The following is a 26,513-nucleotide window of genomic DNA, read 5'->3' as shown; positions in this document are numbered from 1 at the left end:
TCCACTGGAGAAAACTGAGTCTCAAAAAGATAACTCCTTTTTCCGCAAAATGAATCAACGATCTGCACTCGAACCCAGGTCGCGTTGACTTCCTCATTCATGTTTCCGACAGTTTTGTCCTGCTGCTTTCTTGACAACGTATATATTCTTCTCTACCTGCAAATTGACTAGAATCCATTCAGTTTTAGGTTCCCATGTATCCTCACTCACTGTAGACCTTGTTATGACATCGCCTTCTTACGAGGCCTTGAAATGTTTTACAGTTTATTTAGCTTTAATTGAATGTCCTCGATAATGTTTTTTGCACTCACTGCTATCACCAGCAACCTGTCTGAAAACCAACTTCTTAGGGTGGGTTATTTAAGTAGCTCATCTTGTCCACATCTCGCTTTGTTTTTTTGAGTGCTGCTTTCAAAAGAAAATTCTAGAGTGGCCTCTGATGTGTATGCCTTGAACGCTTTCCCCTGTTAGCTTAGAGTGTATGTGGCTTTTATAACCTCCGAGTTGGGCTAGGACAATGCCCAACTGAAACAGAGGAGGTGCACATCGGGAGGTGCAGATCCCGTGCCATCCCTGCAATATCTTGCTCTCTTGACTTTTTTCTTGTCTCCACTTCTTCGTTTTCAATCTATCATCTATCCAGCTAGTTCTGCCTTCTTGCACGTTCTTACATTCACCCAGCGATTTTCTCACCAGAAATGTGTCTGGAGCCTAGGCACTCAGACGTGCAGGACGACCCTGAATAATGCATCACAAAATCCTCAGCATTTCTTCCCTCAGATAACTCTAGACACATTTAATCTGGGCAACATGACAGAGATAGCTATGTCAGCTTTGTGAGGCAAACAGAGAAGATTACTTGCACTAGGATATGTGGATTCCAGTCTTGGGACTCAACCTCTGTGAACTTTCATATCCTCCCTGGGAAAATGCTGGGATTAAAGCCAGTAGTTGCTTCAGATCTCTTTTAATTTCAAAGCACCATGATGTTCACAATTTAGAGTCACGTTATTTCTGGTGAGTTTTAAATTACAACACACTTCTCTGTTCATGGGTATTGGTCTTCAATGCGAGTTAGGCACAGAACATGGAAACCTACTGGCAACCCCCAAATAAATTAGAAAGAATTCTGGAGGGGGCTGGGAACAACAATGTGAAGGTGCAAGTTAAGAGGTATATTTGCGACATGAGGAAGAGATGATTGGACTGGAAGGGAGGCTACTGGATAAAGTAGTTGCCAAAGAGCTAGAATAGATAAGGAACTTTAGATTTAGGAGGAGTTGGGATGGTAAATTGAGGAATTTGAATTTAGGAAGTTGAAGATGGAGAGGATGTTAGGGATCAGTTTGGAATATTAAGCGTGGAGACTAGAGAAAGGAAGGCCATTTGAGATACTACTGCAACCATTCGAGCACTGTGTGTTCACAGATATCATGGTGGAGAAGGAGATGAAGAGCTGATAGTTTTAAAAACTTGACAGAAAAATGAATATGAACGCCTGATGTATTTTGTCTTAAAGGCCCAAAGACAATGACCAACCCAATAGCAACGATCACCCTCACTACTAGAATATGATTTAAAAAAAATTTTTTTATGTTTATTATTTTTGACACAGAGAGAGAGAGAGAGAGCATGATCGGGGGAGGGGTAGAGAGAGAGGGAGACACAGAATCTGAAACAGGCTCCAGGCTCTGAGCTGTCAGCACAGAGCCCGACGCGGGGCTCGAACTCACGGACCGTGAGATCGTGACCTGAGCCGAAGTCGACCGCTTAACCGACTGAGCCACCCAGGCGCCCCTAGAATATGATTTTTTAAATTTAAAAAAATATATCTTTTTTTTTATTTTAGAGAGAGAGTGAGCATGAGCTAGGGAGAAGGAGAGAGAGAAAATCCCATGCAGGCCCCACACTCAGTGCGGAGCCCAATGTGGGGCTCAATTCCAGAACCCTGGGATCATGACTTGAGCTGAAATCAAAAGTTGGACGCTCAACCCATGGAGCCACGCAGGTGCCCCTAGAATATGACGTCTTCAAAGGAGCCAGGACTTCTTAGGGAAATAATTGATTCCAGAGCAGGGGAGGCAAATACACAAGATGATGGGTGAGGTCAAAAGGACGATGGGACCATTCATAGAGGCTCTCACAAGCAATAAAAGGGAATGATTTTAATATCACTAAGGATAAAAATTGCATTCAATTGAAACACATCAAATATGCAAAGGACCATGAATTTATTATGATACTAAAAGAAGGAAAATTAATTTTGGAAATTGAAAAAGGGAAAGAAGTATATATTTTGTGGTAGCCAAGTAATACAGGAAGAAAATTCTCTCCTATGGAAGTATCCAAGCTAATAAATGAAAAAAAAAATTGATTCACTTAGACCATCTCCACTCCTTAGCCCCTAGTGAACGGTTGAATCTGGGGACTGAAAAGAAATGGTTCCTGACCTCCTAAAAGATGAGCAGTTCTTCATTATGATCCTCGGTCTCTGAAGTAGTTTTTCTAAAACAGATCTTAATGTGACCAAGGTTATAATTTACAAGAATTGTTCTTTTTTAAAAGAATTTTTAAATGTTTATTTATTTTTGAGAGAGAGAAAGAGAAGGGCAGGGAAGGGCAGAGAGAGAGGGAGACAGAATCCCAAGTAGGCTCCATCCCGCCAGCACAGAGCCCGATGGGGGCTCGAACCCAGGAAGCGCGAGATCATGACCTGAGCCGGAAACAAGAGTCGGATGCTTAACCGACTGAGCCACCCATCCGGCCCCGCAAGAATGGTTCTTGGCAGGGAGGGGGGACAGTTTTTCCCTTAAGGGGGTATTTGACAACATCTGGAGACTTGGTAACTGTCACCACTTCGGGCGTGTGTTTTACTGACATCTGGTGGGTAAAGACCAGGGATGCTGCAAAAACCTATAAAGCCCAGGCTTATCTGGGCAAAATTATCTGGCAAATAGAATGTCAGTCGTGTTGGGGTTAAGAATTCCTGACTTACGGGACATGAGAAGGGGAGAGGAACATGTTAAATAATACTACTAAATATGATCAGCAAAAATCTCATTGGTATGAAACTACAAGCAAAAGACAGTTTCTCTAACAACAACAACCAAAAAGTGTAAAGAAATAAAAAGAAATGGGACAGATGACCTGTAGACCTAATGAGATAAGAGACAGATCAACCAATAAAAAGGCGAGGAGCTTATTTGGATCCTGATTCAAGCAAACTATAAAAAAATTTGACATTTTTGAGACAATTGGAAATTTGAAGAGACGCTGGATGTTTAACGATATTAAGGAATTTTTGGATGTGGTAATAGTATTGTTATGTTTAAAAAGAGACCTTGTCAGGGGCGCCTGGGTGGCTCAGTGCGTTAAGCATCCGACTTCGGCTCAGGTCATGATCTCACAGTTGGGGAGTTCGAACTCCGTATCCCGCTCTCTGCTATCAGCACAGAGCCTGCTTCGAATTCTGTCTCCCTCTTTCTGCCCCTCCCCCGTGCTCTCTCTCTCTGTCTCTCAAAAATAAATAAACATTTAAAAAATTAAGAAATAAAAAGAGACCTTATCTTCCAGAAATACATCCTGAAATACCCATTGGTGAAATATATAATGTCTCAAATTTGCTTCAAACTACTGTGGGAACTAGGTAGTAACTAGTGAAATAAATCCTTGAAGGTCAGCTGGGATGTTGACCGTTCAGATTTAGGAATGAGAGATATTAGTAGAAATAAATTTATTTCTATAAACTATATACCTACTGGGGTTCAACAACTAAAACCAAAGTTGTCCGCGTTTGCTAAATGCGGACTAAAAGAAACGGGAGTTCGCTTTAATGATCGTTCTTCTCTTGAGAAGGCAGAGTTGATGAAGCATCTGACTCCTTAACCAGCGATGCCACCATGAATATTAGTCACTAAGCACTGAGACGCTCGTGTCAGTTTATTGAAGGCCGCCAACAAAGTTCACTGAAATATTGAAATCAAGGCTTTTACGTGATCTTCTTTGAGCAATTTCTTGTTTCCACTTTAAAAATACAGGGGATAAAATGAACAAGAAAGCTTCGGGCTTTCTAGCAAAGGTTGAGGGACCTCGCAGTGTAACGAAACATTAACAGCATTTTGTGAATACCCACTATGTTCTATACACAACGTGGGTACCAGATAGTCTTGATCTCCTATGTATTTTTTGCCCATTAAGCCCGACCATAGCATGCTAGGCATGACCCAAAAAGCTTCATTGTATAAAATACGAGGTCACAATATCACCGGGTTGGTAGAATTTCCCAGGTGAGACCGTGCTTACTGGAGATCTTGGACGTTTGGAGCAGACATTTTATTGGGGGGGGGGGGTGGGTGGATGGGCGTGCTTCTGGATCCCGTGTTTGCCAGGATGGCGGCAGTGGCGTGAAAAATCTTGTGGTTGGTTGTTGCACATTTTGTGGTCAAGGTCCAGGGATGTGGGATAGAAGAGCAGAAGGGATAGAGAACACATTTCGTCCCCAACTTCCAGAACCACGGCTACCCGTTGGTCTCTTCCCTCTAGGAAGTGAGAGTGAGCTGCCTTTGAGCTTATAGCTTGCTTTGCCATTTCATGGAGGTAAATACGCAAAACAGCACGTGATATGCAGCAGAGAGGGAGAGAATGGGCTGCAGCGGTCGTAGGCCATAGAAGGTGATGCACACGGGTACTCGATCTCACGCACGCACGGGGGGCATCAGTGTTCCATCCCAGGACCATCTCTTGGCAACACTCGCCACTCGTGTCTCATGTTCTAGGTTGGGTCTAGCAGATGCATGGAATGAGAAGGCCGGAAAAGACGTTTCGCCTCTCCAGGAATCTGTTCTTTCAAGAGTTTCTGCACCCCATGTTAAGCACAAAAATTTTTTTTAATTATTTTATTTGTTTATTTTTTCCTTTATTTATTTTGAGAGAGAGAGAGAGAGAGAGAGGAGGGGAGAGGCAGAGAGAGAGAACATCCCAAGCAGGCTCTGCACTGTCAGCGTAGAGCCCGATGCAGGGCTTGAACTAATGAACGGTGAGATCGTGACCTCAAGCTGAAATCAAGCGTCTGACGATTAGCCGACTGAGCCACCCAGGTGCCCCTTAAAATTATTTTAAATCCAAAACAATAAACGGAAAGATTATTGATGCGAATATATTTCTAAAGTCAAAATTACGGGAAGAATCACCGTATCCCAAAGCATTATAGAGAACCATATGTGAGAGAAGACATTAATTTTGGAAAAATAAACGGATAATTCTTTAAATCTAGAACTACTTATTATCTTCTCCCATCATAGAAACGATTTCATTGTAAATTACTTGAGGGGCATCCATGGCCCAGATAAAGTCCAAGTGATTGTAAGGAGGAATCTTCCTGTGGTAAATGAGATTGGGGAGTTTGGAAAGCAGAAGGTCCACATCTTCAGGGTCTGCCAACAAGTCATTGCCACCATTCCACACCGCAATCGGGACGTGCATGTCCGTCAGGTTGTAGTAGGGGGGTGTGGGCTAAAATGCAAGGCAGAAAGAATCTCAGTTTTGTAGGTAGCTGCACTTTAAATACTTATTCCTTGGCTAGATTAATATATATTTACATATTTAATATATAATAATATATTTATATATTATTTAATATATAACATACGTGTGTGTGTATATGTGTATATATATACACACACACACATACATACATATATATATATATACATATATATATATGTGTGTAACATTAGCCGACCTAGATATTTTATTGAAGTATAATTGACTTAGAACATTATATTAATTTCAGGTGTACAACATAATGATTGAAAATATGCACATATCATGAAACGATTGCCACAATAAGTGTAGTTAATGTCCACCACCACACATAGTCGCCATTTATTTTCTTGTGATGAGAACTTTCAAGATCTACTTTCTTGGCAACTTTCAAACACGCCACACGGTATTGTTCATTACAGTCACCATGCTGTACGTGACACCCTCAGGACTTACTTGTTGTATGAACTGGGAGTTTGTACCTTTTGACCACCGTCAGCCATTTTAGCAACCCTGTACCCCTCACCTCTGCCAACTACCAACTGCTCTCGGTATCTATGAACTCAGCTGCTGTTTTTGTTTTCAGATCCCACATGGAAGTGAGATTATACACTACGTATGCTCCTCTGTCTGACTTAGTTGACTTAGTATCAAGCCCTCAAGTTTCATCCATGTTTTGCAAATGGCATGACCTAGTTTTTTAAGAAGATTCTTAACAGTCATTGCTCAGAGAAAGTCACCCTTATCCACAGCGCAAAGTAGATGCAATATGTTTTAGGTCAGTGCTTCTTAAACTCTAACAGGCCTGTAAATCACCTGTGGATGTTGTTAATATGAAGATTCTGATCTGGGGGAAGGGCCAGGATTCTGCATTCCTAGGTGATGCTGACACTGTTGGTCCTGGACCATGGCCTTGAATAGCAAGGCTTTGGATAACAATTCTTACAAATTAAAAATTTAGATTTCTACCCAAGCGAAAGGAAGTGGATTCGACTGGATTCTAACTGTAATTGACTGTTTCTACCCAGACCCTCTAAAATATGATCTTGAAATGTCTTGAGTCATTTATTTTGGCTTCGTATTGATGTATCAGTAGGGTCAGTAGGTAGGTCAGTCAGTTCAGTGAAGGGGTTGTATTTGTTGAATACTTACCTGATTTTTCTAAATATTGGATCAAATTGTGATAAAAGCTATCATCAGCCCCATTTGCATTTCTAGAAAATCACCATTTACACACACATTTTAAAAAGGTTAATAAAGCAGGACAAGGAAATAAGCAAACCATTACCAATTTCACCACTATCAACAGAGAATTTTGTTGGCTTTTTCCGAGCATGTTCTCAAGAATACCATCCAATATACTAAATTTTTCTATATTCTCACCTTACAGAATAGCCAACTTGTCATAGCAAAATAACGAATCATATAGAATTGTTCACAGTATTTTAACACTTTATTATAGTGAGGGAAAGAGTAGTATAGAGAATATCCATAATAATAAACCTACTTTCCTTTATTCATGTTCCACTGTTCAAAGGGTTTATTAGATGCTGGCTTCTGGCTCTTAAATTAGTGTCACTGCCTCAGCGGAAGACCATCCTGTGCTATTTCGGGCTTGGCTGGGGGGGGGGGGGGGGAGGGTGCGCTTGGTACTTGGTGTTCCAGGTCCTCCCAGATGGGTGCCTGGGACTGCTGGTAGGTACAGCCCAGTAGAAAGGTAGATGCAAAGCAAGTCTGTGTTGTGGGGCCTTGTGGAGGTGATGGTCGGGGAAAAGGCATCTCAACAATGCTTGATCTGATGGTGTTGTGAGAAAACCCTCTTTAAAGACATCGAAAATGGCACAAAAGCAGAAGGCATCTTCTCTACACATACGACACTGCGGTGAAGAGATAGAAATCCCTTCTAAACATTGAGTCATGGAAGCAGATGGAAACCGGGAGGCTCCCCACCAATACTTGGGTGGAAAATGTGGGGTGGGGTCAGAAGGAAGGGGAGAGGATTACCAAAACTGCAGGGTGGCTCTCCTGTTCGAATCTGGCCAGTGGTGGTCTGAGGGTGCACCCTGCGCTGAGGGCTGGAAGACATTGTCTCATTCCACATCTGGGTGGTGGAATCACTTCTCTGGCTTTCGACAAAGGAAAGGGTGTTGTGTAAGAAGACCAGAGATTTCAGCTTTATCTCGCAAGCCGTTCCAATTATTGGCTTGTCGTATCAGAGAATTGCATTTCCGGAAGGAGGGAACTGTGCGCTGGGGTGTAGGATCCAGGGCAAGTCTGTGCAAGAGGGTGAGGGGTGATGCGTTCTAGAACGTTCCTCGCACGTGGTGGTGCGGTACCCTGAGTGCAGCCACTGGAGCAGGAGTTCACGGTGCGATGTCTGGTCTGATGACAGGATTCTAAGGAAATTATCGTCCACTTTCTCATTTCCTTAAGGATGAGTCTGGGCACTAACACTCCTTTGGAAAGTGTATGCGTGATTATTGTAATGTCATCTCAAACCTTTTATATCTTTGTCTTTCAAAATGTGAATAATTTTAACTTCAAGAAGCTTACCTGATGAAAGTGAATCATGTTCTGAACCGGACTTCCCCAGTCAAAAGCTTGGAATTTCCCAGACTTGACAGCCTAATGGAGAGAAATTAAGAATACAAAGAAATAAAAACTCTCTTCACTGTGTGAAAATCAAAGCTTTCTACGAAGTTTACTTCCAATGTAAACAGTTATTGAAAAACATTCTTCTCCTTCCAAAAAACGAAGACTGTTCATCATCTAGGACAAGATATCTATGCAAATTCAAATGTAGCTTTGCTTGAAATATTTTTTTCTTGCATGCCACGTCCTAAAAATCATTCATTTCTTTGCTCCCAAAAGTGATTGTTTTCAGAGGATTTCCATTCACATGGATTGATAGCTATTATCAGCAACTAGCTACATGGCAGAAAAATTTCCTGCCAGGAGCATTTGACAAACTATCTTAAGAGCGTGCTTTAGGGGGGCGTCTGGGTGGCTCAGTTGGTTAAGCGTCCGACTTCGGCTCAGGTCATGATCTCGTGGCTCGTGGGTTTGAGACCCATCAGGCTCTGGGCTGACAGATCAGAGCCTGGAGCCTGCTTTGGATTCTGTGTCTCCCCTTCTCTCTGCCCCTCCTGTGCTCATGCTCTGTCTCTCTGTCTCAAAAATAAAAATAAACACTAAAAAATAAAAATGAATGTGCTTTGGGTAAAGTGCCAGGGGTTCAGGCACACAACAGAAGTTTTAATAGTATTTGAGAAATGATACCTGGGACCAGTGGAGGACGTTTTGAACCGACGTTCCTGCTGGATTATGTGACAGATACACATCCAAGCGACTCTAGAAAGCAAACACAGACACACAGACACCGATGTATATTTGGTTTCTTAAAAATAGCCTAAGACTGAAATTGTTCTGATCCAGGTCAGGTGTTTAAGGGCAGGGTTTACCCGAAAGATAGGAGCAACACGGCTGTATGCCAGTCTAGAGTTTGCAAGGGGCAATTGCAGGAGCCAGTTTGTTTGGTCAGCGGCTACTCCATGAGAAGACTTCCCAAGAAGTTTCGAGAAATGGCCAATGTCACATGGTTTGTATCAGGGTGGAGCCAGGGACTTTAATCTAGCTCTCTAATGTCTCAGCTCTTCATTCTTCCCTACCCGGTGCCGGAGTGCAGTAAATGTAACGTCCATACACAAGCCTCTTGCTCTACAGACCTATATATGTATATATATCTAGACATATGTATGTGTACGCCATATATGTGATAGTCAGTATACATATATGGTACATTTATAATCTCTATGCCATCCTGCTGTCTTATCAGTGTCCTTGGTCAGACCCCGGACAACAAACTGAAATCCCCATCTCATCTTGCATAGATTAGTTCATAGTGGGTCTTAATTCCACTGTATCGAAGACCATGGATAGGATCAAACAAATTGACCATCTTCATAGGGGAAGGAAGTATCTCTTCACATAATTTTCATGCAGAGGATGAACTCTCTAATTGCTTCCTCATGTATCTATTTTATTATTATTTTTCTCATAAGGCTTTTATGGATGGAACCCAGTAATTTGGTCTGCCTTTTCTTGGTGTGGTAAAGGTAGACTACTCTGTTGAGCTCCACATACAAAATGGCAGACATTCCCAGAGCCAAAGAGAGTGACTCCCTTCCAAGGGAAAAGGATGAGACTTGTATTTACCATCAAAAATAGGAACTAAGGAAAGTTCCCTTTGTTCGTATATATTTTAAAATATCTACAGATTCTGACTAACATTAAGAAAAAGACCTGAATGTCCTTGATTTCCATGAGGGAGGGAACATATCTGTCTTTTCACCATTGTGTTCCCAGTAGCTACAACCCTTAGTAGTGTCTTCAGTAAACGTTGTTTAGTGAGTAGGTACCTGTAGGTAAAATTATATCGTCTTATCTGTGCACTTGGTGTTTTTGTTTTTGTTTTTTTTTAGGTGCTCAAGGGTATGTAACTAAACTGACAATTTTGAGTGAGGATAATTGTCGATATATAATAGTATCACTAGCAAAATGTGCTATTGCTATGAGTGATGTGCTTTGAACATGTTCTGTATGTCTTCCACATATTAGTTCATTTAATCTCCACAATGGTACATTCTGTGGAAAAGCAAACCAAGAAGATGAGTGTAAGTCAGCTCCAAAAACAGGATTTGAATTTAGCCTCTTAGTTTGACTCCATACTCTTAACTACTTTTGATTCTGCATTTTGCAGTCTTAAAACCCCAATCCGGGGCACATGGTTGGCTCAGTCAGTTAAGCGTTGGACTGTTGATTTCAGTCAGGTCATGATCTCACGGTTCATGAGTTCGAGCCCGCATTGGATTCTCTCTTTCCCTCTCTCTCTGCCCTTTCCCCACTCATGCTCTCTCTCTCTCTCTCTGTCTCAAAATAAATAAACTTTAAAACCCCTACCCAAGGCAAAGCAAGTGAAATAGCAGATAAAGAGTGTGGACGAGCACTAACATAATTTCTCTGAAATGAGTTTTTTGTTGTTGTTGTTAAAGTTTATTTATTGAGCCCCAACATGGGGCTCGATCCCATGAACTGTTGTATCATGACCTGCATGGAAATCAAGAGTCAGACGCTCAACCCCCTGAGCCACCCAGGTGCCCTAGCATTAAGAATATTTATAAAGAACATTTATTCAATGCCTAGACATTGTTTTCCTACAGAGAAGGCTGCCAAAGCATATGGCTCAATGCCTCCCCTCACAGAATTTAAAGATGATGCCAATTATTCAGGTGGTCAAAAGTGAGTAGTGCTCACCATCTACTATTTTTTCTACCTGCTGTTTACTTTAGGGGGCCCTTGGGTGACAGCAGGGAGCTGAAGGGAACAAAACTGGGAGCAATGGTGTGACTTCCCTTGGGCTGAGCTACATGGCCGGGACACAGTTCTGAAGCTATTCCTGGCTGTTTCAACGATCATTTCTTTAAAAAATTTTTTTTTGTGTAATGTTTATTGTTAAGAGAGCGGGAGAGACAGAGCGCAAGCAGGGCGGGGGGGGGGGGGGGGCAGAGAGAGAGAAGGAAACACAGAATCCAAAGCAGGCTTCAGGTTCTGAGCTGTCAGCACAGAGCCTGACACGAGGCTCGAACCCACAGACCGCGAGATCATGACCTGAGCCAAAGTTGGACGCATAACCGACTGAGCCCCCCAGGCGCCCCTGAACGATCATTTCTAAGTGATGGTAGGACAAGTCATCAAAGTGTTGCTCAAAATCTTCAGAATAGAAATGTCAATGCAAAAAAAAAAAAAAAAAAAAAAGAAATGTCAATGCATACAAACCATATTCAAGTTACTAGTGTCAAATCCACAAATGATAAATAAGGTGTTGCTACAGAGGAGGTCCACCATCTCGCGGGAGCACACTTCAGTGGCAAGAAATTGATCAAAAAAGTGGTGTGGGTAGAATATTTTGTTCCCGAATATTATCTGAAAAACAAAAGCATCGTTAGAAGTTTCCAAAAATTAAGCTGCAGAAAGGACGCATTAATTTGTCTTGTTTCCTGGTATAGGTGTGACTAGGCTGATGGGATTTTCATCTTATGTTGTTTTAGGAATCTTTGAAAACTTTTTCTCACTTTATTCCCACAACATAGTTGTGGAGGGGATAGGGCCGATGCTCCATACTGAGTATTTATGGTTCCACCGAGAAATGTACTGGCTGCTGAGAAGTATAAGACACAAAGAATTATAGTCTAGTTGGGCTACTAAGCGTTATGAAATAAGATCATAAAACAATGTGGCAGAATGTCATAATTAAGTGCCGAGATACATGATTTCAGCAATAAAACATGAAAAGATCAGGAGCGGAAATGGTGACTCAGCCATATTTTCAGCAAAGCCTTTGGAAAGACAACGAAGCCAGGACTGCATGGGTTGAAAGACAATTGAAAGATTTGCTTCAAGTCTTCTTGAGGAAAGAAGAAGGCTGCATGAGGAAACAGGAGGCTAGTAAAGAGTCAGGGGCTTGTACTAAGTAGAACTGGATTATAGCTAGAATCCTGACCCAAGCCTCAAGCCCCTGACTTAAGGTCTAGTGCTTTTTATTATTATTTTAAAACCATCTGTCCACATCGCCTATCAGAGCCTCAGAGCACAAGGAGGTAATAAATGTCTGCATCAACGCAGCCAGTAATTATACTCAAGGTCATTACGATTTTTCACATTCTGAATAGAAGCTTTACAGATGTAGTTTGGAGGTAAAGTCTCTTAGGCTTGCGACACACACACGTTCGTTCGGAGTGAAAACAAATGAATAGTACAAAACCGCAGGAGGAAATAGCATCATGACTTTTTACAGCCTGATGTAAAACTGTTCTAAAGGATGTTGTGTCTGCGTATGTGAGCGTTGGTTTTTGCAGGGGGGAGAAGGAGGGGATTAAGTGTAGGAAGAACAAAGATTACGAATTCCTTCCCCTGTAGGCGCCTATACAAGGCACTTCCGGTTTATTGCGACCCATGCTCCAGTCCTCCGCAACCCCACTAAAGGAGGAAACTCTTAGGAAGAGCGTTGGAAAGCCAAGGGCATTTGATGAAGGGCCTCAAGGTCCTGGCCTCGCCAAGCGTTGCCTTCTTCCGCTCTTCTTCCTTTTCCCTCCCCTTCCCTTTGTTTTCTACCCTTCCTCTTCCTGGTTTTCTCCGCGATGGGTAGTTTACGCTTCTTCTTTTGACTGTGTGGTTTTGTTCTTATTTCCCCTTCCCCTCCCTGGTGTGGAATCGCGGCTTTCACACAGGTTGAAGGAAACCGAACGTCTGTGAGGGAGCACCCACACTCCTGGAGTTGCTAACCCTTGGAAAGTAACGGGACATGCAGAAACAAACGGGAATCTCAGCAGCTCAACCGGGACTCAACTGCGGTCGGCGCTAGCCGAGAAATAACACACACGCGCGCACAAGGAATAAACCACGCCTGCGCACAAGGAATAAAACGCGCATGTATCCCTCCCCACTCCTGGGTGAAAACGTGATTGGGAACCACTCCAGGGGATTTTGTTCTGTCTGCATCACTCTGAAACCCAGGGGCGATTTGTTATCTTAGATTCAATTAAAGAGAATCACATACCTTGAAGAGGAACGACGGAAGAAGCATGAGCTTGTTTAACAGGGTCTTCGTGTACTTGACAGTGGCCACAGGAGCCAGCGCATAAAAAGTTTTTATTTTCTTAGCCAGCTTGGGATTGGTAGAGAAGGCAATAAAACCTGAAATAGAACAAGGAATCGGCGAAGAAGGTCCACGCGTGTGTGTGCACGTGTGTTACAAGCGTGACATTATTCTGGATTTACTCCAAGTGCCATTTACTAAGAGCAACGACCTGAGACACTGACCATCTCTGCTTGCTCAGAGCGATCAGATTTTCATAGATTCGTTTTCTTCTCATAGACTGTCTGGGAACATGAGGCTAGAACTTTTCAAGTCATAATAAATTCTTTTATCTGACTTTCGAAAATAGGCTAACTTTAGGTTAATCAAATGGTGACAAGAGCGATGTATACAACGTATGGATTTTGATGAGTTCAAATTCATGTCATCTCAGGGAGATCATTAGCATTGCAGATGAGTAGGGTATGTAAATGGGAAGATTAAAAGCACAGGTTTGAAATCTGACCAAACAGGATTTGAATCCCAGTTCTGTGGTTTACTGGCTTTGTGACCTTGGAGGAGTCACCTAAAACTAAGAGCCTCAGTTTTCTCATCTGAAATATGGGGATAATAATGAGTGCTTCATTAGGTTTTTTAGGAACCAAGTGAGGTGAATTATAGAAGGTATTTACCAGGACACGAGGCATATCGTAAATGCTGGACAAGTGAGTGGCCAAGATAATTCAAACGTCTACACACGGTAAATATACTCAGCTCCTGTCTGTAATTAACTGATTTTATGAACAGTAGCATATTGGTAGACTAGGATGTGACCAAATAGTTATTGAGCTAAATTCTATACAGTCAAACTACGTAGGATAACCTCTCCCCACAGTTAATAATGGGGTTTTTTTAGACACAAGAATAGCCTGAAAAAAAAAAAGTTTCAAATGTAGACACTTAACGTCACCTATGTAATATACAGCCTAATTTTACTTGAGGAAGAATGGTCTTTCAAGAAGACTACATTTATTACGGGATTCTTTACTTGATTGCCTAACTCTGCAGATTACAACCAGCATATCACCCAGAGAAAGCAAGAATCACACATGAAGAACCCGCGTGGGTATCAGTAGGTCCCCACACTGTCAAGACAGGTGACGTCTCAGAATACACTTGCTGGCTCAAAATGAACAATCCTATTTTACGCGCAATTCTAACAAGGGTGCTTATCTAACTTCCCAGGACACAGAAGATTAGAAACACCTTCCAGAAGAATAGGAGTGGGGTGACAGCAACGATAAGATATCCATTCGTAAGAAAGAAGAATGATCCCATTTAATTCAGTTGACTCCAAAGAGTGGTCACTGGGAGTTATTTAGTGTCAGTCCTATCTCAACAAATCCTAAGGACACTGTTGCAGTGTATCTCAAGGCAATAATTTTATGACCCAAGGTCATCGAGAAAAGGTTAAACTCTGTTCGGTGTGTACTATTTAAAAAAAGCAGCAGCGTAGGGGCGCCTGGGTGGCTCAGCTGGTTGAGCATCTGACTTCAGCTCAGGCCATGATCTCATGGTTCGTGAGTTTGAGCCCCTCATCGGGCTTTTTGCTGTCAGTGCAGCACCTGCTTTGCATCCTCTGTCCTCCTGTCTCTCTGCCCCTCCCCCACTCATTCCCCCCCACTCAAAAAGAAATAAAACATTTAAAAAAAGGCAGAAGTGTGTCATGAGTCAAAGGCAGATTTCCCTCCAAATGATGGGATTTTTGTGTGGTTTTGGGACTAAAGGGGTGAAGTTTTGGTAATCTAGAGCACCTGCCACTCTTTGACAGAGGAGTGTGAGTTGATTATGGGCCGTGTGGGTCTGATGCTGTGCTGCCCTGCCTGGATTCCTTACACGTCTGAGGCATTTATTCAACCCCAGCGGCTCCTCTCTCATTTGGATTTTGCTCAAGACAATCCAGGGTTCTCAAAGAATTCAACAGAATCTCTTCCCAGGGCAGCCTGCATTGAATGGCTGGCCAACAGGTGGGTAAAAAGGCCCAGCCACCTCGTCTCGCTCAAAGACTCTGAAAAGCCATCCCAGACAGAGTGCGCTGAGGACTTTTTGGGGACTGCATCACATCCCAGCTTCTTCCCCTGCTACGCCCGCCTTTCTGGCCTTCGCTCAAGCAGTGTTTATGTACACGCCCCGAATACGAATCCTCATCTCCTTGGAAACACGCCGTATGCCACAATGACAAAGGACACCCGGAAGCTCTTCTTCAGACCTCTTTCTCCGTCTCAAATTCTCTAGGGGAGATCCGTGCTGTAGGAGAGCAAGCGGTCGAAAGAGAGCACCGCCAACTTCATCGACTCCCTTGCATCTGTGTCTAGACACGGACGTTCCGATCGCTTCGAATCATGGCACGGGCTCAGGCCATCAGCCGAGAGTGGGGACTAGCGTAAAAACACACTGTTATTCCACCCCCTTTCGCTTCCACCCTTTCCCTTCCCTGTCTGGCTGTCTCTCATGCGCTCTTGAACTCACTAGATGCTCACATCCCAGCCACTCCTCTGAGGTTGCTCTTAGGAAGGTCACCTCTCCTGCTGCCAAGTGCAACGGTCCCTTCTCAGACTTCATTTCACCTGACTCCTCAACAGCCTCTTCCACGGTTGACCACCTTCTCCTTAAAACACATTCTCCTCTTGACTTCCAGAACACCAGGCACTCCTGGCTTCCCTCTGGGCTATTGTCACCATCACTTCCCAGGATCATTGTCTGGTTCTCTCTCATCTTCCAGGTTAAGAGCGCCCCAGGCCTTAGTCGGGGGACACCTCCTCTTTCCTGTCTGACCTCACTCCTTTGCATCCTGTCTCATGTACATTTTGTGTTTTCAGTCCAGTCCTCTCCCCTGAACCCCAGGTTTGTATCATTACTCGACTGCTTGGCCCTGCACTGAAATCTCCTACAGGTATCTAAGAGTCAGCAGCTAGAGAATGCAGCCCCTGTTCCCTGGTGCCATATCGGCCCTTCTCACAGCCTTTGCCATCGGGGTTTGGGTGTCTCCATGACTCCAGGTGCTCAGGTCACAAATCCCGGTGTCATTCTTGACTCCTCTCTTTCTCTCACAGCCCATATCCACTGTGGAGGCAAGTCCTGTACGTTGCCCCTCCAGAAAATATCTGGAAACTAACCGTACACCACAGCTCCCTACCCTCAGCCAGGTCACTGTCAAGTCTCAGGCGGGTGGGTTACTCTAAGCGTCCTCTAGCTGGGTTCCCTGACCCAGTTCTCCATCAGCAGCTGGAGGGATCCTGTTCACAGGACCCTGTACCTTCCCATCCTGTTGAGGATCCTGAGGTCAGATGCTAGAACTCCTCTCTTCAAAACTCTGTGGTTTCCCTGTTCACTCAGAGTAAAAGCTGAAATCCGGGCAACAGTCAGAAAGCCCTGGGGCGCCTGGGTGGCTCCGTTGGTTAGGAGTCCAGCTTCTGCTCAGGTCACGATCTCACAGTGCGTGAGTGCGAGCCCCGCGTCAGGCTCTGTGCCGAAAGCTCGGAGCCTGGAGCCTGCTTCGGATCCCGTGTCTCCCTCTCTCTGTCCCTTCCCCGCTTCAAAAATAAATAAACATTAAAAAGCCCTGAACAGTCTGCACTCCTCAAACCACATCCCACCCCTCCATCTCGTCTCTCGCTGTCTCTCTATCTGGTTCAGCTACACCATGCCTTGCCTCGTTGCCGTTCCTTGAACACGCTGCAGCCTCAGAGCCTTTGCTTTTGTCCTCCTTTCCTCCCGGAACATCAGTCTTTCAGGTATACACACGGCTCAGACCCTGACCTCCTTCGTGCCTTTACTCCGAGAGTGCTGGTGGTTTTCTCTGAACTCGCCGAATCCCCTCTGATGCTCCCTGAGAGGCTTTCCCGATTTATTTGTTTCCCGTAACATTACTATTACCTACCTACTCTCTTAAAAAGAATTTTTTTTTAAGTTTATTTGTTTTCAGAGAGAGCACGAGCAGGGGAGGGGCAAAGAGAGAGGGAGAGAGAGAGAATCATCCCAAGCAGGCTCCATGCTGTCATCACGGAGCCCGTCGTGGGGGCTCAGACTCACAAACCAGGAGATGATGACCTGAGCGGAAGTCAAGGGTCTGACGCTGAACCTACTGAGCCACTCAGGCACTCCTATTTTACTTTTTGATCTTTGTCACCTTCTCTGCCTCCCCACTAGAGTATATGCAGCACAAAGATGGAAATTTTAATGTACTTCGTTTATTGCCGTATTCTTAGGACACATGGCTGGTGCTCCATAAATGCGGTTGAATGGATGGAGTAAGGTCAATCCAGAGGCCGTGCGAAGCCATGTCTCTGAGCGTGGGCTTGGCCGTCAGATGGCCCGAGCTAGCATCTGAGTCCCCCTCTGTGCTGCACCTGTGTTACGTGTGCACAAATGATTTACCCTCCTGTTTTGCTTCCCCATATATACGATAGGAATAATAATTGTCCCCACGTCACTGGGTCGTTGTGGCCATTACATCATAGAATGAATGGAAAACGATCAGCAAATGGCCAATATGCCTGCCCCACTGCTGGAAGGAGGTCTATAAGAACCCTTCTACCTACCAATCGTGGTGCCCTGGGAATGGCCAACGTAGCGGAGCTGATCCTGTCCAGTTTTCTTTAAAATGAAGTCAATTGTGGCTGGAAGGTCGTATTTAGCCATTTCGTCAAAGCTGCAAGAAAAAGAATAAAAATAAAACGACATGCATTTCCTTGCTATAATTTCTAAGAGTCGAGCATATTTATAGCTAAGCCTCTCTTAGAGAAACAGAAAACCAGGTTCTCTAAGCATTGCTGCTGATCGACCATTAGCTAATGCTGATAGACCATTAGCATTAGGTGCTTTGGAGGGGCGGCTTCTTATAAACAGATGACATCATTTCTGAGGCACAGCGTTGCAGCTGCAGTTTAATCCAAACAAGGTAGCATCTGCAGATGGGGATTATTCCTATACCTAAAAATGAAAGTCAGATTTAATAATCCTTCGTATGCAGTGTTCCAGTGCCTGCTCAGGTGAATCGTATCTTCCTCTATTTTACTCTCCACGGATGAGCCAGAGTGAGCTTTTGAAAATGCAGACGGGGAGGGGCGCCTGGGTGGCTCAGTCGGTTAAGCGTCCCACTTCGGCTCAGGTCATGATCCCGTGGTTCATGAGTTTGAGCCCCACTTAGGGCTCTGTGCTGACAGCTGGGAGCCTGGAGCCTGCTTGGGATTCTGTGTCTCCCTCTCTCTCTGCCCCCGGACCCTGCTCATCCTCTCTCTCTCTCTCTGAAAAATAAACATTTAAAAAAGAAAAGGAGGGGCGCCTGGGTGGCTCGGTCGGTTAAGCGTCCAACTTCGGCTCAGGTCATGATCTCACGGTCCGTGAGTTCGAGCCCCGCGTCAGGCTCTGTGCTGACCGCTCAGAGCCTGGAGCCTGTTTCAGATTCTGTGTCTCCCTCTCTCTCTGCCCCTCCCCTGTTCATGCTTTGTCTCTCTCTGTCTCAAAAATAAATAAACGTTAAAATTAAAAAATAAAATAAAATAAAAAGAAAAGGAAATGCAAACGGAGATTATGCCACTCCGTTGGTGGAGACTTTCTGGTGGCTTCTCATTACACTCAGACGAGTTCCCAGGCCCTCAGCGTGACCCTTGTAGCTGGCCTGACCTGGCCCTCTTCAGCATCTGTCATCTCCCGTCCTGTCTCTCTTCCTCATCACTCAGGACTCACGGGCTTCCTCTCAGGCCCTGGAACCCTCAGAGCACTTCTGTGCCTCAGCATCATCACAGAAATCTCTGCTGTTTCCCCTTTTATCTGCAATTTCCAGGGACGAGGCCCTAGAGGGCCGGAGATCAGAAACCTGTGCAAATCTTTCCACAGTGTCCCCGATCTTTCCTCTCTCCCTCCCCCGCCTCAGCCTTGAATCTCCCAGGTTCTTGAATCTCCCACTGAGTTTTAACATCCTCCCGAATCTCTGCGGATGCTCCTTTGGGAATCTGACGAGGGCAGTGAGTGTTCTTGTTTCAGGTGGCTTTGCTCATTCCATTTGGAAAAGCGTATTCAGGGAATCTGCGAATAATGGTGCTGAGATCTATAGAAAGTGTGGGGGGAAAGCTACCCTTGCAGGGAGGTGTATGGAAGAAACCAAAAAGGGATTAGGATACGAATGACTTGCTTTTATCCCACTTGGAGGATAATAGGTTAAAATAGGACTGGGTCGGGGGCGCCTGGGTGGCTCAGTCGGCTCAGGGTCCAACTTTGGCTCGGGTCATGATCTCGAGGTTCGTGGGTTCAAGACCCATGTCAGACTCTGTGCTGACGGCTCGGAGCCTGGAGCCTGCTTCGGACTCTGTGTCTCCCTCTCCCTCTCTGCCCCTCCCCTACTCATGCTCTGTCTCTCTCTCCCTCCCTCTGTCTCTCAAAAAATAAATAAACACTTAAAAATTTAAAAAACAATAGGTCTGGGTTGGAATACAGACACACGCGACCACCCACGCTTTCTAAACTCAGTATTTATTTTTAATTGTCCCTTTTCTTTACCTGAAAGCCCAGAATTCAACTGAGTCTGGCGAGTAGTATAGGTTTTTCCTGGCCCAGGTGTTCCCCCTGCTGTTCCCCAGCCACACGTCATAACCAGCATCGGCCAGAAGGAAGGCCAGGCTGTTGTTGGGAAGGTTGGAAATCCAGTTTGTGGCTGACGCGAGCAAACCGTGCTGCAAAAACACAACGGGTCTCCGGCCTAAGGGAGAAAAGTGTATTCAAGCTTTATAAACTCATCCCTTATTCTCAGATAAACACAAAGACAGAACTAGGCTTTCGTAGGACAAGAATGCAATACGTTTGCTTGACTGAGTTGACCATTTGAATATACTATCTTAATCACGGTGACAGTTACTCAAGTGACAAGCCACATCGAATTGTGCACTTTAAATATGTGCCGTTTATTGGATGCCAATTCTATCTCAAAAGCCATTGAAAAACTTACATTCTGAGGAAATTCAGCATGTTGTTAATTTAAGTGGATTGTGAGTGGTAAAGTGATAGGTGATCTTGCTGAATTTTACTCTTTTTTGTGCTTCACCGTTTTCTTGCAATGAGAAAAAAGATAAATTTTTGGCAGCGATAGCCAAAAAGATGACCTTTATCTGTTCAGGAAATGAGCCTCAAGTCATCTCGCACATTCTGGCTAACTTTTCTTGATCTCCGGGACTCAGCTTAATTATTGTTTCCAGAGCAAGTTTTTCTTGACTTCTGCTAGCCCAGTTAGGCACCTTTGCCAGAACGTCTAGTTTAATATTCTCTGTACATGTCTAGCACGTGTCACCTATTATTGTAACCATCTGTCCATGTATCTATCTCATTGACTTGATGGTGATCTCTTTGAAGACCGGAGGTAAAGTTTCATCACTGTTACATTTCCAGAACAAGCAAGACTCATTAAGTCCTTAGGAGGAAATGAAAGGAGGAAGGAGGGGAGGAAAGAATGAAAGGAAGAAAAGTGTGAGGGAAAGAGGAAGGGAGAAAAAGGGAGGGAGGCAGAGTTATACCTTTATTCTCTGAATTTTTCCTTCCATAAGGGATTCTGTTGATCCCAAGGATGTAACCATCCTCAGTCACAACTTCATACTCTTCATTTGGGTATTTCCAGAAGGAGATCATCTGACTCTGGGGAGGAAAAACACAGCTTTAAGTTTTAGTTGACTTTTTAAACGCATCTGGTAAGCAGATATGGTTAGTTACTCTTGATCGGTCATGTCAAGGCTTCACCTCACCGTGATTCTAAGTCACGGTGGTAGCTCCTCGTTCTATAGGTTCCCTACCCCCCGCCCCCCAGTGACTTACAATATTCATAGTCACTTCAGGGTTTGTCGGGTGTAATTTTCCCAAGAAACCATGTGTGGTTCCAAGCGCAGATATCAAACTGGCCACTGTTAATAGCAACAGCATTTTGGTCTTGCCTGAAACAGAAGAATGACCCGTGCATGGTTAAACTATTACACTTTCTTCATACTTGTATTTTGTGCTAATTTCACGCAAACTAGAGAAAGGCGTGGGTTGGATTATATTCTGTTGGGCAATAAACTGGGACACGTGGATATCGGCGTCGCAATGCTTGACTTGATTCCTTTCAGAACATTTCCCACTCGGTTTTCCAGTCGTGCTGAGTAAACATGAATTGATAAAAATGTCTTCTAATTGTCTGACATAAGATCCCATTCTTAGTATATCGCATGTTTAAGGCTTTTGTCAACTCATTTTGAGAGCCCAAGGTTGTGTGTGTGTTGTGTACACATTTGATTCTTCTAGATTCATCCTCAATGTGACATGCATTCGAACTCATTGTGGCGTTTCGGATAGTGTTTATAACAGCCACTCCATAAATATTTATTGATTTGGGGTAATTATGTGGATTTAAAAGCTGCCACCATCTACTCAGAGTGCTGCCATAACTAAAGTAGTGTGTGTGTGTGTGTGTGTGTGTGTGTGTGTGTGTATAACCTCAGGGAAGCTTTTGCTTTTTTGCTGAGATATTACCTAATTGAAATGACTTAGGTAGGTCTTGATAAATTAACAATGTGTTGGAGGGTACAATATCTTTGGTTGCAAGGATTTAACAACAAAAAGGAAAATTAGTATCATGATTTGAAAAGAATTCTAGTGACTGTCTCATTCAACCCCCTCGTATTTTACAGGTAAGATCTAACAACCCACTTCGCAGATAGGTTAACGATAATTTCAAGTGGATCAAATTAGTACGATCGTTTACGTGATCAGTCTTTCACATAATTGCTCTAACAAATTTGGCAAGCTTTTATTAGCTATTTTAAAAAGTCCAAAAACATATGTTAACCTCCATAATACGGCTGTAGTTTTTATGACAAAAGATTAATTCCTTTAATGTCTAGCTAGCTTCTAGGGGTGCCTGGGTGGCTCCGTCGGTTGAGCGTCCGACTTCGGCTCAGGTCATGATCTCGTGGTCTGTGAGTTCGAGCCCCGCGTCGGGCTCTGTGCTGACAGCTCAGAGCCTGGAGCCTGTTTCAGATTCTGTGTCTCCCTCTCTCTCTACCCCTCCCCTGCTCATGCTCTGTCTCTGTCTCTCTCTCTCTCTCTCTCTCTCTGTGTGTCAAAAATAAACACAAAAAATTTTTTTAATGTCTAGCCAGCTTTTATAAATCAGTAAGAAAAAAACCCAACAAACCATTAACTATTGGTTTAGCACATGAAAAATCTTTCCCGGAGAGAAAAGTGGCTTAAAACTCTACAACTTAAAAACATTTGCAAATATTTTCAATTACATTATAATTAATGAAATGTAAATTAAAACTATCATGCTATAACACCTATCAAAGTCTGATAATTCATAATGATGGCAAAGTTGGGTGAAACAGACACTTAAATGCTGTTTGTAGGAGTATAAGCTTTTGCGCGGTCTTTCAAGAGGAAGCTGGCAATATTCCTGAAAATTTAACCCTTCTATTCTACATTTAGATTTTAACTCAGCTGTAATCACGAATGTGTCTAAAACCACATGGACAAGAATGTTCACTACAACACTGTTTCTAATGGGGAAGATTGGGAATGACCTAAATGCCTATCAGTAGAGAACATAATAATCTTATAAATTGTAGAAACAGAATGTCATGCATATTGCTCAAAGAAAAAAGTGAGATGCAATTCAAAACCACAATGAAGGGGTGCCTGGGTGGCTCAGTCGGTTAAGCGTCCGACTTCGACTCAGGTCACGATCTCGCGGTCCGTGAGTTCGAGCCCCGCGTCGGGCTCCGGGCTGACGGCTCAGAGCCTGGAGCCTGCTTCCGATTCTGTGTCTCCCTCTCTCTGACCCTCTCCCGTTTAAGCTCTGTCTCTCTCTGTCTCAAAAATAAATAAACGTTAAAAAAAATACGATTTTTCAAAACCACAATGAAGTATCATCTCACGCTCGTTAGCATGTCTATTACCAAAAAGCCGAATAATAACAAGTGTTGGCGAGGCACTGTGGGTGGGAACGTAAGTTGGTTCAACGACATGGAAAACAGTAAGGAGTTTCCTCCAAAACTCACAAATGGAACTACCATATGATCCAGCAATTCCACTTCCGAGTATTCATCCCAAGAAAACAAAAACTCTCAAGAAGATATCTGCATCCCTCATGTTCACTGCAGCATTATTTACAATAGCCAAGACATTAAAGCAGCCTAGGTGTCCCCTGATGGATGAACAGATAAAGAAAATGTGGGACACAGAGACACATGCTGGAATATTATGCAGCCTTTAAAAAGAAGGAAATGTTGCCATTTCGGGCAACGTGGGTGGACCTTAAGACCATTATGCTAAGTGAAACAAGTCGGACAGAGAAAGACAAATACCGTATGATCTCATTTATATGTGAAATCTAAACAAACAAACAAACAAAACGCCCAAAGAAAAGCAAAATGACTGAGCTCATGGACGCAGAGAACAGATTGGTGGGGGATTGAGGGAGAGTTAAATGGGTGAAGAGGATTAAAAAGTACAAACTCGTGGGGCCTCTGGGTGGCTCAGTGGGTTACGCATCCGACTTCAGCTCGGGTCATGATCTCCCCGTTCATGAGTTCAAGCCCTGCGTCGGGCTCTGTGCTGACAGCTCAGAGCCTGGAACCTGCCTCAGATTCTGTGTCTCCCTCTCTCTCTGCCCCTCCCTTGCTTGCACTCTGTCTCTCTCTCTCTCTTTCTCAAAAATAAATAAACATAAATTTTTTTTTTAAAGTTCAAACTCGCAGCTATAAAATCATTAAGTCCTGGTGATATAATGTACAGCATGGAGATTATAGTTAATAGTAATATTGTATTGTATTTTTTAAAGTTGCTAAGAGAGTAGGCCTTAAAAACTTTCATCACAATAAAAAATAAATCTGTTATGATGTATTGTGATGGATGTTAACCTGACTTATTGTTGCAATCACTTGGCAATATACAGGAATATTGAATCATTAATGTATGCTTGAAACTGATATAATGTTATATATCAATCATATTTAAATTAAAAAATAAAAAGAAGAAATACTATAACATTCTCTCCCCCCAAAGAGGAAAGGGAAGGAGATACATGTGTATTTATTTGAAAAGTTATCTCAGATGGATTGTAAAAACAAGGCACAGAATACAGTTCGTTTAGTACATATTAGGCTATGTAGTGCCATTTATAAAATTTAAAATGTATCATTTAAAAAGTAAAACTAGAACACCGACATTGTTAGGCTTCTTGCAGTTATAAAGCAAGAGAGCTCCATGACAAAATGGGCTTGCTGTAAAAGGAATGAATGTTTTTATTCTGAGTTTCCTCGAAAAACTGGGTTGCCCAACTAAAAATGTATCAGCCTTGCTTGTTAACATGTGGTCCTTGGGGCACCTGGTCAGCATTTTCTCTTGGACAATAAGGAATTGCCTACATACTCAAACTTATTAAAATTGAATTGGTGCTCTTTTGGATTTTTACATTTTGATTGAAAATCCAATTTATAGGGGCGCCTGGGTGGCTCAGTCGGTTAAGCGTCCGACTTCGGCTCAGGTCATGATCTCACGGTCCGTGGGTTTGAGCCCCGCGTCGGGCTCTGTGCTGACAGCCCAGAGCCTGGAGCCTGTTTCGGATTCTGTGTCTCCCTCTCTCTCTGCCCCATGCTCTGTCTCTCTCTGTCTCAAAAATAAATAAACGTTAAAAAAAAAATTAAAAAAAAAAAAGAAAATCCAATTTATAAACTTTTCCAAATGACCACTTTGTGATAGCCCCCTACTTTTCTGATCTTGTGATGGCAATTATCACTTATTTCTCAGCACAGATAAACTATTTGACATTAGACGTAGAACATGTAAACTCCCTTCTGTCTTGCAATCACCAACTACAAGTTAGAATCTTCAGATCTAATCTATCAAGCTGGTGAAAAAGTCTCAAGGGAGAAGAGATATTTGTTCTCAAATATTTGAAGAGATGCCATGTGGAGGACAGTTTTAAATCAATTCATTGGTAGTGTGCTAGATGTAAATCATGCAATAAATATTTAGTAAGAAACCACTGTGTGCGGGCATCCGGGTGGCTCGGTTGATTGGGTGTCTCACTCTTGATTTTGGCTCAAGTCATGATCCCAGGGTCGTGGGATCGAGCCCTGCCTTGGGTTCTGCACTGAGTGTGGAGCCTGCTTAGGATACTCTCTCTCTCTTTCTCTCTCTCTCTCTCTCTCTCTCCTTCTGCCCCTCTCCCCTGCTCTCATGCTCTCTCTCTCTCAACTTAAAAAAGAAGAAGAAAGCACTGCGTGCTGGGAGCAATATTTGGAAGTCACACTTACGAGGTTTTAATTCCATATAGTGAAGAGCTTTGTGTGATTTGGATGACTGGATTCAAGTGGGATTCTTTGAAAAGTGGTGTTTTAATCAGTTGCTGATATTTCAACACAGGCAGTACAACCATTTGTCGTAATTCATGTACAACACTTACCGTAGTTTTCGACTTACCGCTAAAGCCAGACGGGAACTCTCAAGACCTAAATCTGAGCCTCTGGTCTACAAGTTTGACCACTTATTCAGCGTAGGATTAGATATAATAGTGCCTCTTAAAAATGGATTTTTAACTGTGCCTTTACGATGGTATTTTAGAAAGGGACAAACTCGTACACAAAGAACAACCAGCAGTGTTTTAACATTCAAACCAGAAGGGTTTGATCAGCTATTTCAAGAACGCACAATTTTTTTTTTTTACCATCTATTGCCTCAGTAAGTAATTTGCCACTGCACAGTGAGGACAGTTGACCTATGGTTTGAGTTATAGGATATCCCAACCACCCAGTCATACACTTGGGCTCAAAGAGGTTCAGGGGTAGAATAAGCGTGCTCATTGACAAGTTGTAGGGCAAAAGCAGTAGCTAACATTTGCAGAGGGCTCACTATGTGCCAGGCAGTGTGTCCAACATATCGCATGTGCAAGTCAGTTACCTTCTCTGGGAGGGTTTCCTCTTCTGGAAAATAGAACTGGCAATAGTGTATGTCCCAAAGCTATTACCAAAATTCATGAAGATAATGAAAGGAAAGCTCTTCATAACGTGTTAGGCGTGTAGTTAACACGGAATAAATACAGTTAGTATTACTGCCATCCCATTTGACTCCCATGATAACCCCAGGGAGTAGATAGCATTTTAGTCCCCGTTTTGTGGAAGAGGAAGGCAAGACTAAACAAGGGCTTTCCCAACGGGTGTGTTGAAAGCAATTGACCCCAAGGTTGAGACTGGGCAGTCTGTCTCCAAAGATTATGTTCCCCACTAGTAGCCTCTGAAATTTAGCAATGGTGTTAATA

At 43.4% G+C, this 26,513-nt stretch overlaps 1 protein-coding gene across 3 annotated transcripts; it reads right to left on the bottom strand.

Moving 5' to 3' along the window:
* Window positions 1–5,257: 5,257 nt before the first annotated feature.
* LIPF (lipase F, gastric type) lies at window positions 5,258–21,157 on the bottom strand. Of its 3 annotated transcripts, none has more exons than XM_043598012.1 (9): window positions 21,035–21,157; window positions 20,740–20,857; window positions 19,733–19,931; window positions 17,776–17,885; window positions 13,157–13,293; window positions 11,377–11,523; window positions 8,821–8,892; window positions 8,095–8,166; window positions 5,258–5,511 (listed from the first exon to the last, which is right to left on the bottom strand). In XM_043598012.1, exons 1-9 carry the CDS (start codon window positions 21,137–21,139, stop codon window positions 5,275–5,277), a joined length of 1,197 nt encoding a protein of 398 aa, XP_043453947.1. In that variant the 5' UTR covers window positions 21,140–21,157; the 3' UTR covers window positions 5,258–5,274. The 3 variants fall into 3 exon arrangements, with proteins under 3 accessions (XP_043453947.1, XP_043453948.1, XP_043453946.1); XM_043598013.1 differs by having other exon boundaries at window positions 19,733–19,835; window positions 20,743–20,857; XM_043598011.1 differs by lacking the exon at window positions 11,377–11,523 and having other exon boundaries at window positions 21,035–21,043.
* Window positions 21,158–26,513: the final 5,356 nt, after the last annotated feature.

This window comes from Prionailurus bengalensis, chromosome D2 (genome assembly GCF_016509475.1).
Source record: "Prionailurus bengalensis isolate Pbe53 chromosome D2, Fcat_Pben_1.1_paternal_pri, whole genome shotgun sequence".
Classification (NCBI taxonomy): Eukaryota; Metazoa; Chordata; class Mammalia; order Carnivora; family Felidae; genus Prionailurus; species Prionailurus bengalensis.
The sequence above is the reverse complement of the archived record's forward strand: the minus strand, read 5'-3'. Positions and strand labels throughout refer to the sequence as shown.

Bases quoted from the DNA above. Each gene is read 5' to 3' on its own strand.
- LIPF (XM_043598012.1), bottom strand. From the start codon at position 21,139: ATGCTGTTGCTATTAACAGTGGCCAGTTTGATATCTGCGCTTGGAACC. The intron at 17,886-19,732 runs GTAAAGAAAAGG...TTTTTCTTGCAG, and splicing joins GTTGAATTCTGGGCTTTCAG to CTTTGACGAAATGGCTAAAT. The intron at 8,893-11,376 runs GTTTGTATGCAT...TTTGCTTTCTAG, and splicing joins ACACTAGTAACTTGAATATG to AGTCGCTTGGATGTGTATCT.